The sequence below is a fragment of the Colletotrichum graminicola genome (genome assembly GCF_000149035.1).
Source record: "Colletotrichum graminicola M1.001 genomic scaffold supercont1.5, whole genome shotgun sequence".
In the NCBI taxonomy this organism is placed as follows: Eukaryota; Fungi; Ascomycota; class Sordariomycetes; order Glomerellales; family Glomerellaceae; genus Colletotrichum; species Colletotrichum graminicola.
Window position 1 is genome coordinate 1426 of NW_007361009.1, and position 13455 is coordinate 14880.

Consider the following 13455-nt stretch of genomic DNA (forward strand, 5'->3'; position numbering starts at 1 on the left):
GAGGAGGTAATTATATACCTTAATAAAGCCTTTTAAAGTAGTAGTAATTAAATACTATATAAGAAAACTAAGGTCTAGGTCTAGTGCTTTTATATAAGCTAAAAAAGCTTTAATACTAAATAGTTATATACCTCTTTAACCTTAAATAAGTACTTCTAATAGTAAATTATAGCTTTTATAAATACTATCCTTACTAATTTTTAAAAAAGTAAATTTTAGTCTAAGAAACTTCTTAGTTATATAGTATTAATTAGCTTTATGTTTTTATACTAACTTAAGTAAAGTAATTCTAAGGTTATAAGTACTTTCTTACTTATTTAGTATTTAGACTAAATTTTAATACTAAAAATTTAGTATACTTACTATATAAAAGACTAATTATACCTAATTAACTAACTAAAAGATTAGGTTACTAACCTTACTATTAAAGTTAATAAGTATACTAAGTTAAATTATAAAAATATAAAGAACACTACTACCTTAGTAATAGCTAGTAATAAGGCTAAAGTAGCTATAGTAGTATAAAGTAATATTAAAAAGGCTATTAAAAAAAGCTTATATACTAAGGCTAAAAAGACTTACTAGTAAATAGGTTAAATTAATAACGTTAAGAAATAAATTAATATTATTAAATATAAAGTTAAGAACCTTAACTATAAAGTAAATAATCTTAATACTTTTAATAAGTTTAAGGCTAAGGATTTTAAATAGTTATAAGATTAAGTTACTTTATTTATAAAAATACTTTACCTTTAGTAAGAGATATATACTACTACCTAAAGTGTTATTAGTAATATAGGCTTAAGTAGTAGGAGTAATAAGTAACTTTAACTAGTAAAGAAGCTTAGTAGCCTTATAGGCTTATAAAAAAAGGTACTACGCTAAGGCTATTAACCTATATAGTAATAATAATAAATAAATAGTAAGGTTAAAATATAAATAAATAACCTTAAGATATAAGGCTATAATATAAAGAAAATAGAAAAATAGTAGCTATTACTTTCTTAATTAGCTCTTAAAGTATTTAGTAAAAAAAGATAAGGTCTTTTTAAGGGGGTACTTATTATAAGATAAGGTAGTAAGTACTTATAGTTAAGAGATAAATAGATAGTAAAGACTAGATACTTCTGCTTAGTTTGAGTTAATAGTAACTTTTTATAAAAAAAGGTTAACTATAAATATACCTCTTATTTATTACTTATCTTATTTTATATTATTTATTTAACGTTTTATTATTATTTATTTTACTTTATTACTTTACTACTATGCTTTACGTTTATACTATATTACTTTATATTACTATTACAGTCTAGCTTTATTTCATTAGAACTATAATAGCTACTAAGAAGGCTATAGTACTAGCTATATCTTTAATATTCTTTTAGTAAGTAGTATATTTATATATCTTCTTATAAAAGTAGCTTATAAGCCTATTTAAATCTAAATACTTATATTACTTAAGATTACTAGGTATAGCTATATATCTACTCTTATAGGTTATTTTATTAAGTATACTTATAATAGTATTCTTTTTTTACTTTTTATAGCTATACTATTACTTATTAAGATATTATAGTAGTTACTAAGACTATAGTAATTCTTTAGTAATTAGTAAGCTTCTTTATAGTTATTATATATAAGTTTATTAGTTCTTTTTAAAATATATACTAATAATTAGTTACCTTATAAATATAGTTTTTAGGTTAATATACTCTTAAAGATTATAGTATACTACTTTTACTTTAATAGTATAAATTTATATAAGCTAATTACTATAAAATTATAAGATAGTTCTTTATTACTATTATTTTTACTACTTATTATAATAGTTTTTAGTTAATAAAGAAATATATTTATAACTATAGATATATATATTAAACTATTAACCTTTAAATTATAAGAAGTATAATAGTTAATTAAGTAATTATTTTATTATATATATAAAAATATAGTAAAACTTTATAGAAATAGAGAGATCCTCTTTTTTCTTAGTTAGAAAATCCTAGGCTAATCCTAGCTATATAAATAGTAAAATTACTTACAAAGTAGTCCTATTTTACCTTCTATTCTCTAGTAATTTGCTATTAGACATTTATGTATTTGCTAGTTAATTCACCTATACTTCCGCTACATTTAACAGCAACAGATTAACATTTTTACTAACATCTATAGGCGTAAGTGAAGCTGAGTCCCTTGAGCTCCAAGACCAGGTCCCTCGTGGCGGAGTCGTACACAGATGCATCCTACAGGGGCTTCCTCGGCTCCTTGGGGTTTCCTACTAGCATGAATTGGGGCACTTACATTCTATCTACACTGCTGCTTTCTTATTGAACTACAAGAAATCCCTCTCATTAATCCCATAAAGAAGGTTATTGCTATTAATTATGCTTTCTAAAACACCTGGATCCCACGTGCTATCTTTTGCTAAGAATCCTAACATGAACAGAATTACTATCATCTTAAGTGCATTCCTTAATACACTTGTCAATAAGAGCGTAAGTAATGCATGGGCAACAAACCACAGCAGCACCGAGAGCAAGTGCACAAGCAAATGCAGACTCAACTAAACAATCTAGGCAGTGAAAGGCATCCATAATTATCCCTCGACCTTGAACAGCATCTCTTCTTACTGCAATATAGTAATTAGTATCTTGTTATAATTAGGAATGTTTGTTACTTACTTAGTGGCTTCTGGTGGTTTTTACTCATCTTCTTTTGCTTTAATTTCAATAATTCCTTCTGTGGTGGGCACATCCTGCAGCTAAAATCTTCTGATTCATCCCAGACAGGATAAACCGCAGTTGGGTCGTAATGTGCAGCGCAAGTATCAATATTCTGTTTTGACATTTGCTTTAGAGTGTGCCCGTGGCAATCGCCATTCTGTAGCTTCTTGTCGGCGATGACATCGCCGGTCAAAAGGGCAATAACAGTTATGAATGTAACGCGCATTGCTGTTGTACAGGCTTAGCGTACTTTTTCGTCAGGAGTGACAGGTCTTGTAATTAAGACGGATGACCGTACGTGTGAGTAAGTTGACGAATGACGGGGTAACAAAGTGGCCTTATTTAGGAGTATTGAAGAAGACTTAAGAGATCCTGAGGTAGATTGCCTGGGTCAAAGGCAGACTATATACGTAGCTAGACCTCGGGTTAATCTGCGGTTAGTCTGGTAGATCGATCCACTGTATCTACCGTGCCCGGGGTGGCCGGTGCCTGCGTTCCCATCGGACATGACCGTAATAATAGAGACTATGCAAAAATTTGGAAGTAACCTTTAACTACACAGTAGCTAGAAAATAAATAATTTTTGATTTTCTATACTAAATATAGTAGTCAATTGTAGTAAATTAAAGCGCTAGAGTGCAGGCATTACTAGAAGTGTGCCACCAGGCTAACAGGGGCAATGCTACTAGGTAAATATAAGTTGTATTTTTAAGGTAGATTTCTCTACTCTGTACCTGAAAAGGGAAATCTAAAAGTACGTGTATTCTACCTCCTAGCAGCCAGAGGGAGCAACAGAGTTATAATCACTATATATAATAGTACTAGGCCGAAGTTAAATACCCTAGTTAGGTAACTAACGTCTACCTCCCTACTGTAGAACTTTACTTTTGGTGAATATTCCCCCTCTATCATGATGTTAGTTATAGGAAGTAACATCATAAGGGTATTTTACTTACCCCTGTCACTTTATACTATTAATTAGATAAGGTTTATTATTTCTACGTATATACTTTATCTGACTTTCTTAACTGGTCCCAGGTTAAAAAGGTAGTAGGACAATATGGCAGACCTCCTTGTGGTGTCTGGTGTAAGTAGGAGTGGTGGGAGTGGCGCGGTGCGTCACACGCAGTTAAGAACTACAGCTAGACAGTGCTATAAATAGTCTTTATTAGCACTCTTAAATTTACAAACAGACTACATAACTAACTACTACTACACTAACTACACTATTTCTAAAGCTAACAAGCTACATATGAGATACTAGCATAAGAAAACTATCTAACTTGACATTAGCTAACGTTAATAAAAAGACAGGACACCCTCCGGCCTATCTAGCTCTAGGCTCGGGAGGCAGACAGGTCAAGCATCTAAAGCATTAGCACGTCTCCTGACGAGGGTTTAGAGCAAGCCTACATGCTCTGTTGACCGTTATAGAATTTAACAAGACTAACAGATTAATATAGTGTGAGCAGACTTGTTACGCTTAGGGCATAGGAAAGCAGCTAGGCTAATCCTGAGGACATAGCGCACTATGAATAAACATTGTATAGTAGATATAGGTTAGGTTAGTAGACAGAGTGCAAGTAGCTGTGCTAGCGTGGCAGCCCCTGTAGTTAAGACCTATAGAGACAACTGTTAAATTATAAGGATTATGATAGTTAATTAATTATATTATATGTAACTATTTGTAGTTAAATCCTATTAAAATAGGGAAATCTCCTTATTTCTTAGTTAGGAAATCCTAGGCTAATTCTAGTAATATTATTAGTAAAACTACTATTAAAGTAAGGTAATTTTACTACTTATTCTCTAGTAATTTACTATAAAGTAACTATATATTTACTAGTAAATTTATATATACTTTTACTATATTTTATATACCCCTTTAGTGTTAGTAATATAGTAATTACTATAAGGCTTATACTAAACATCCTCTATATATAGCTTATTTATTTATTAAGTATCTTTTATTATCTTATATATTTTCTTCTTTTATTTATTAGTAAAGCTTTACTTTATTATTAGCTAATTCTTACTTTTAATTTACTTTTAGATATATATAATAGTTACTTATATTTAATTATATTATAAAGTTAGTAAATTAAGTAAGAAATAGTAAGTAGACAAGTAGGTTAACTAGATAGATAAGTAAATAGATAAGTAGAAAAATAGATATAGTTATATTATTCTTAGAAAGTATAAAGAGCTAGAATCCCTTAAGGGGATCTATCTCTATTTATAATTAACTAACTTCTATTCTTCTAGTAATATATATATTAACCTTTATATTATATTATACTATTATATAGATATAAAACCTTGTATTATTAAAGCTTGTTTAGAGCTTATTGTAGCCTGTTACACTACTTATTATAGCTTGTTATAGCACAATACGGTCTATTTAATATCTAGTTTTATCTAAGTAGATATTTCTATTTTTAGTATCTTAAAGTAAATCTTGTAATTGTTTATATATATCTACTTTTTTATAGTCTTAGAGATAGAGTACTATAAAGAGTAAATCTCTATAGGTCTATATCTAGAAGTAAAGGTTATACTAGATCTTTTATATATATATATATATATATATATATTAGTATTATCTTAAGGCTAAAAGTAAGGTTAGACATAAGGTTAAATATAAGGTTATAGTTATATAAGCTTTTATATTTAAGTCTTTATATAGTAGTAGTAGTAGTATTTATTATAATAATAGTTTAAGTAATATCTAGTAATACTTATTATATAACCTATAAGGTACTAAAGATATAGTTTAAAGTAAATAACTTACTTTTTATACTTCTTAATCCTCTAGTACTATAGTCTTTTATTTATATAGTACTAAGGTATTACTATATTATTTATTCTTTAATAATAAAAGGTATTAATTTTCTTAACTACCTTATATATACTATACTTATTATAAATATAGTTTATTTAAAACATTCTTTTATAAAGTAAGTACTTTAGACCTAAGTGTTTATAACCTTTAAACTCTAGGTTCTTTTAGTTTAAGATAATAAGTTCTCTTTGAATATTAATATCTTTAGTCTTATAAAGATAAAAAGTTTAATTATTAGTTTTCTTTAAGATTTCTTATAAAGTAAGGTTAAATATTAAAATAAGTATAAATATTATATTATATATAAAATATAAAGTTTATTATTATTATAGTTTATATTACTTAAAACATACTTATAACGTATATAATAAGTAAGTTAATTAAATAAGTAAAGTAATTAGCTTACTATAACTACCTTATAAAGATAATAAAAAACTAATAATAATATAGTTAAATTAATTTAAACTACTTAAAATCCTCTACTTTAGATATCTCTTTATTAAACTAATACGTTTATATATTATATTTAGTATTCCTATTTACACTATAACGCTATTAACCTATTTTTATTCTTAGTCTATAACTACTACTTTAATATATTTTTTTTATACTTAGGCTATAGCCTCTCTTTATAACTAAATATCTTATATATTAGCTTTAGTAAGACTTCTTTTTTATTTAAAGTAAATTCTTTTAGTTTTTTTATATTAGTTAAGTAAGTTATTTTCTTCTTAAAGGCTTTTAACTTTAGCTCTTAATAAAGTATTTTTATATATATATTTTAGTGCTTTTTTAAGAATATACTTAGTAGCTATTAAACTATATATTAAGAAGATATTTAGATAATTAATAAAAGAATTCTAATTAAAGTTTTTTAAGAATTAATTTTTAATATAGTATATAGTGTTTAAGAAGTCTAAGCTAAAGGTGTTATTAAGAGAGAACCTAAAGGTATTAAAGTATATAACCTAACGTCTAGCTTTAATAGTATACTTTTTATACTAAAAGAGATAATCCTTAACCCTTTAAAACCTCCTTAAATATTTCTTTTTATAAAAGCTTACTTAAAGGCGTTATAAAATACTAAAAAAAAGTTATCTTTAGTAATATAAGTATTACTTTATTATATTTTATTTTTAATTTCTTAACTATTTACTAACTTTAAAGGCTTAAAGTATTTTATATCTAAAAGCTAAAGTAAATAAAAAAAATAAAGTAGTATATAAAAAGTAATAATATTATTTTTTTAAGAAAATACCTTAAAATCTATAAAGTAGTAACTTTTATACTTATTAAAAATAAAGAAGTAATATTTTTTATATATAACTTTAAATATTAATTAAAGTACTAAAGCTAATTTAGGTCTTTTTTATTTATTATTTATTTACTTTTCAATATTATAATAACTTAGTTAAGTAAAAAACTAAATTCTATATAATAAGTAAAAAAAAGATTTTTACTTATAATAATAATATATAGTAAGACGTTATAACTAAGTAAACTAATAGCCTAAATAACTATAACTTATTCTTAATTACTAAGCTATACTATTTTTATATTTAAATATTTTTTAAAGCTTATAATAACTATTTTTAATATAATCTAGCTTATTATAAAGCTAGTCTTATTAAAGTTATAAGTATTTAACTTTAAAATACTATATTTTATAATTATATTTACTATAGAAAAGAACTATATATTTATTATATTAAGATCTTTATATTAGGCTTTTTTATAGTTATACTTTTAAAGTAAATATATTTAAACCTTATAGTATTTATTTAATAAAGTCTAAGGCTTAGTGCTTACAAACTAGTAATATATTATAGTTAGTAAGTAGTTAATTAGCTATTTCCTTAATACTACTAAACTAAAAAGAAAATAATTAGGAATTTAAGTTAAAAATAAACTTAACTAGCTTCCTCTTTTTAAGTTTTATTAAATTCTATAAGTTAGCTATAGTGTTATATTATAAAGGCTTTTTATTAGAATAGTTATATAATATAAAAAAAAGTACTAAATAGATATATAATACAGCCTAAATACTAGTTTTATAAGTTTCTTAGATAGCTTTAATAGCTAAAAGTAATTAGGCTTTATTATTTAGTAAATATATTATTTTTAGTAGTTAGACGTATAGTAAAAAGAAGAAAAGACTATAATTATAGTAAGCTAATTACTTTACTTATTTAATTAACTTACTTATTATATATATTATATAGTATTATTAATTAACTATTATAATCTTTATAATTTAATATATACTTATATACTTTCTTATAATAATAGCTTATTTAGTTATTTAAGTATAAAAGTTTATATAAGTTAAGATTATTTAATATTATTATATACTTAGATTTATTTATAAGCCTATTAAGTATAGTTATAATAGCCTTACTTCTTATTATATATAACTATATAGTTACTTACTAAGGTATTTTAGTAATTATTTTAACTATAATAGCCTCTTAGTAAGCTATAAGCTTCTTCTTAGTTTAAGTATATAAATATTATATTACTAGTAGTTTTATTACTTTTTTTTAAATATATCTTAAGAATTAATTAGTTTACTATTATAACCTCTAGGTTAATATACTCTTAGAAATTATTACACTTTACTTTTACTTAAATAGTATTAAGCTATTTAAACTAATTACTATATAATTATAAAATAGTTACCTTATTATTATTATTCTTATTAATTATTATAATAATATTTATTAATAAATAAGTATATTAGTTATTATAAATATATATATTAGACTATTAATTATTAAATTATAAGGATTATAATAGTTAATTAATTATACTATATATTATATAACTTTAGTAAAATCCTATAAAAATAAAATAAAAACCCTATTTCTTAGCTAGGAAATCCCTAGCTAATCCTAGTAATATTATTAGTAAAGTTACCCCTAAAAGTGGGGCTAATTCACCGCCTATTCCCTAACAATTTGCTGTAGGGCAGCCATGCATTGGCCGGCTAATTCACGTGTAATTCCGCCACATTTAATAAGGTTACTACGTGACTGTAACTGCTAGCTAAACCCCTAATCCTAATTACATTAGACGACGAGCCTTGAATAAGCCAAGTCGTGCTTTGATTACTATTTTCTTTTGAATAGGTAGCCTACTAGAACTTATCTGAACTTTGCATTTGTTTCTGGTTTGGCTGATGACGGATTCTGATTTGGTGTCATCTGATTGACTCGCTGCTGCTGTGTCGTCTCACCACCCTTACATCAGATTGGCGGGGGGAGATGTACCGTCATCAATTTCGGACCGCTTCGAGGTCCATACGCCGGAGAAGGTAAGCAGCCAGCCAAGACCTTTGTCCTACCCAACCGACGCCAAAACTCTACTGCGTATAGTAGGTAGACAATCAACAAAGCCGGTACAGCCCAACTTGGGTCTGCCACTACCAACGGGGCCAATCACAAATGGCACGCCCGCAGTCCATTAGCCGCGTTATCAAGATTGTCAAAGGCGAGGTGGATGGTTTTGGATTCTTAAACGCCATTGGCCATGCGAGCCTTAGACAACAGAGCAAAACCCGGTTTCCAGAATAAGCCTTGTACAAGATGGAGATGAAGCAATCCAGCGCTATTTTACAGACCGACGTCTCGAAAATCTTGGTACTCCAAGATCCCCATGCCATTGATCACCATTACCGCTGCCGTCCACGATACCGCCCCACCCCATGATTGAAGCAGTCTCGTGAACATGGGACACACAGCTCCGTCTGCGTGGGCATCGTCCCGAGACAGTCCGAGAACGTTTCGAGCAATGTTTTGGCCAGCTTAAGGGTTCATATCATATGCTAGATCGGTCTGCCCAGCAGATCCACGCGGAGCCCACAAGAACTTGATGACTGATCCAGCTGACAGCCGGCAATGTATTTTCCAGAAGAGATCAGCAATCTACTGCGTGCGGAGCGCAGTATGTACTCTTCCGAGGTCGATTGGGCTCGGTACACAGCTACGGTATGAAGCACTTTGACCCTCCACGACAGGCCCGTACTCCCGGTGCATCGCGATAATCTCGAACAAGTACCAGACCCCAGGATAATATCGTACATAACTCTATGTTTGCTTCAGTCACAAGCCTGAATGTGCCAATGAGAATCGGCTGCCTCTATGATAGTGTCTTTATGACAACGGTTTGGAACAAACGAGCCGAGGGCGATGTATTTCTGAAAGCCAACAGGTCAAGCATGGTCCTGCGAGAAGTGTGGTTGCATTTGTCTGCAGGCCATCCATGTCTTCTTGGATTACGTTTGTTCGCTGCCAACATTGTGACTTTTGTTTAACAAGGATCCCGAATCGACCCGTTGAGCCTCAATTGAGACGACCTCACGGATAGACGAGGGCATGCTGCGTTTGATAGAAACCGTTTCCGTCATCTCTGGACTATCCAGCACCACGACCAAGCCTAGTTAGCAAATTTCAATCGTGTTGGCACGCCACACGTGGTAAGAACCAGACGGAAAATTAGTGGATGTGGAACAATTTCATCGGAAACGCCGACGCTTACCGGCGTCTAAGACCAACGCTGGAGGTGAATGCGTCGCCAAGAAGCAGCATTGCCACAGTTCCAACCGCGCAGCATCACTGGCCGGTGGAGCATGTGAGGTCGAAATTGACTTCAAGGCCACCAACCCGCCCCCCCAGGGTACCGCCGTAACATGGTTCCATCTCAATATTGAGCGCGACGTTGAACCGGGCTGCACGGGGATGGCTGCGCACCGGTGATCAACGACGTAATGTAATGCAAGGTCCTTATCGCAGTGCCTGTTTCCTGTCCCCGATTTCAAGAGGGGTTGCAGTCGATGGCGAGCTCGATGTCTGCCAAGCTACATCTGTCGAAAGGGAAGCTCGACGGAACACGTCTTGAAGGGGATGACGGCATCGAGCACAAGAGGGCTGACAGCAACAGGGCCGATCGCAACGATCACCTCGCCTCGCCGCCCCCTTCCGATACTATGAGTGGATGGCAAAGTCCCTGGATCGTCGCCAGTCAGCATTCGTGGGGCGAGCAAACAACCGGCCACATCCTGAAGGCCGAAGAAGTTGCAAAGTCTGAATCGCGATGGACACCGTTCTGTCGAGGGCTCCGGTGACAAGGATGGAAATTATGGCTGCCTGGAAGTGGAAATACCTAGGTAGTTGTCAAATAACAAAGATACTGATTAAACAATCAATCCACAGAGGGAAAACAAGCTTCTGGGAGGCAGCAGGCCTGCATAGTGGGAACCTGTCTGCTGGGACTAGGCCCCTGTGAGATAAGCTCTGTTAGTAGCTGCCTAGATAGGAACCTAGGCATTGACCCCCTCCCACAGCCCTCCGGTTCCCTCCAAAGAAGCTCCATTGGGCCATCGCCTAGGCATCCGTAGTTCCTCTCAGAAGGGGCCATCCCTCCTCTCCAACATGCACTAACAAGCACTGCCCAGCCAGCCGCAACATCACCCAACTTCAATCCTTAGAGAAGGATTAACGCCGCATCTTTCCATCATGTTCTTCGACTTTTCCTTCCTCACAACGTCAACAACGCCAAGTTTGAGAAAACGGAGATATGGCTGGCGGTGAGCTGGCATGCAACACGACATTCTTCCCCCGGAACCAATGTCGCCCATCTCTCCAACGGTCCCCCCCCCCTCCTCTTCGTTATCTCATAATATCTCGGACTAGGAATAGGATTGCTATCCCCTCTGCTGCGGCGCAACCGAAGATGGCTGAGGGATGCCAAGACAACCCTACCGGGTCCTCCACCATTTCTTTGACCCCATCGTCAGTCAGCCCGCAGAATCCTTCCGCCCATTCTGTGCCCTCTAGGTAAGTACTTGTCTACCTCATCCTACCGAAACAGGGACTGGTGAGCCCGTCCCCTCAGCGTTCTCGGCGTGGTGCCTTGTGTCGTCAAGCTGCATCCGGGGCGATTTCCCCCCTTTTCGGAGGGCTGATTTGCGCAAGTGAAGTCAGTGTGCAGTTTCGCTCCCGTCCCTAATGCCTTTCTCTGGCTGCCGACGAAAAGAAACCAACGGGTCAAAGTCGACGAACTGGGCTCTCTGGGTGTCTCTCCCCAGACCTGCATGGGACTACCCTAGCAGAACGCCATCTTACCTACCGGCCATCGTTCTTTTGATGATACTTAAGCACTTGGCAGCCTGCCTTCCTCCTCCTCGACCTTGGAGACTCGCTCGATCCCCCATCTCATACATCTCTCATCCGGTGCTCTGGAGTAACAACGATTCAAACCCATCGCAGTTCCAATTCAAGAACCCCATTGATCACCCAACTACCCATCACCTTCTTCAGCCCTCACACACCCGCACATAACAATTGATGGACTTCATCCTCGAATCCCGCGTCCCCAAAGGCGGTGGCGGCGGCCGGGGTGGCAGCAGTAGCGGCAAATCCTCAAAATCCAAATCCAAATCCAAAACAAGCAAAAACAAGTCCAAAGGCGGTCACGTCGTCACCGGCGGTGGTGGAGGCGGCCTCGGCACGCTCCCCGTCTGGGCCCGGGTTCTCATCATCGTCCTGATTGTCTGGTTCATTCTGTTCCTCATTGCTTTCGTATACTACTTGGTCCAGGGTGAGTCTCCCTTGCTTGTTAGCCTCTAGTATCTGCCGCGATGGTTCTGCCAAGGTGGGTATCCAGCACAACCGACTAACATGCCACCCAGAGCTCAAACGCAAAAAGCAAGGCCAGAAATTCCGTTTCGACCACGTCCTCGGCCATGCCCTCCTCGTTTCAACGGGTCTCTGGGTACTCGTCTTCCTCTACAAGAAATTCGCCGCTCACAGGAGGGGCAAGTCCGGCAAGAGCGAGTCCGGGGCCCGCGGGGGCGTCTACGCCAAGATTGAAGAGGGCAGGGCCGAAAACGGCAGCAACAGGGACTCCTGGTACGCCAGCGCCGCAGCAGGCAACACCAACAACAACCCCCCGGAAAGCAAGTACGAGCCCATGGGCTACGCGCCCAACCGCTCACAGACGCCCGTGCCGCCATACGCCCCCTCGGCGGTGTCCGACTCGACCGCTGCTCCGGCGACGGCGACGGGGCAGGCCGGTGCCGCCGCGGAGTACTACCTGCCGCAGCCGCCTTCCAACACCGCGCCCCCGCAACACCCGCCCCAGTACAGCTGAGGACGGCCCGAGGCTGGATGATGCTATGATGTTTTATTTTGCGTTTTTTCCTCTCACCAAGTGCGATACCCCCGTTTTCCGACCGAGCCTCCCTACCCTCGAGGTGGACACGTAGTGATTTTGTATTTAAAGAGACTTTGTACAAACTTTTTGTTCTATTTAATTATTATGATCAGGACTCACGTGCCTCAACATGGCTTGCGCCGTTGGCATCTTCTCTGACTTCATTTCCGCTTGCCCACCGTTCCTATGACGATTCGGCGGGGTGTGTATATGCTGGTGCTCCTCTTCGCGGGGTAAATACCCGCCCAACCGCGACCTCAAATCCCTTGTATGTATCCAGAAGGAGCTCACTGGCGCCGCGAGGTCTTTAGCCCCGGTTGTCCGACACATCGGTTGTATCGTGTACCCGAACAGGCGGGCTGACCAAAGGGATACCGGCACCCGTCGCTGAGCTAAAGGCTCGAACCAAACTCCCCGGTCCCTTTCTTCTTTACGACGGGCAAAATGTTGCTTCGCTCGTAGTGACCTATCCAGCACATCGTCAGCCCACAATGGTCGCTAACTTCTCTCCCAGAAAGGAAGAAAAAGAGAGAGAGAAAAAACTCACACCAAGGCACCACATCTCGGGCGCTCTCCTCACGTGGAGGGAGCCCATTCGACCGGTACCGTCTACCGCTGCGGACGGTCAGTCCGGCTGCCGCGCACTCGTGTTCGGGCTTTCCCCTCCGGCCCTCACAG

General features: G+C 35.3%; 1 protein-coding gene across 1 annotated transcript; it reads left to right on the forward strand.

Annotated features, from left to right (window-relative positions):
- Window positions 1-11909: 11909 nt before the first annotated feature.
- On the forward strand, window positions 11910-12714 carry GLRG_02380 (uncharacterized protein; the record flags this gene model as incomplete). The annotated part of the gene is made up of 2 exons (XM_008092389.1): window positions 11910-12162; window positions 12254-12714. The coding sequence occupies 2 exons, from the start codon at window positions 11910-11912 to the stop codon at window positions 12712-12714; spliced, it is 714 nt and encodes a 237-aa protein (XP_008090580.1).
- Between the last annotated feature and the right edge of the window lie 741 nt (window positions 12715-13455).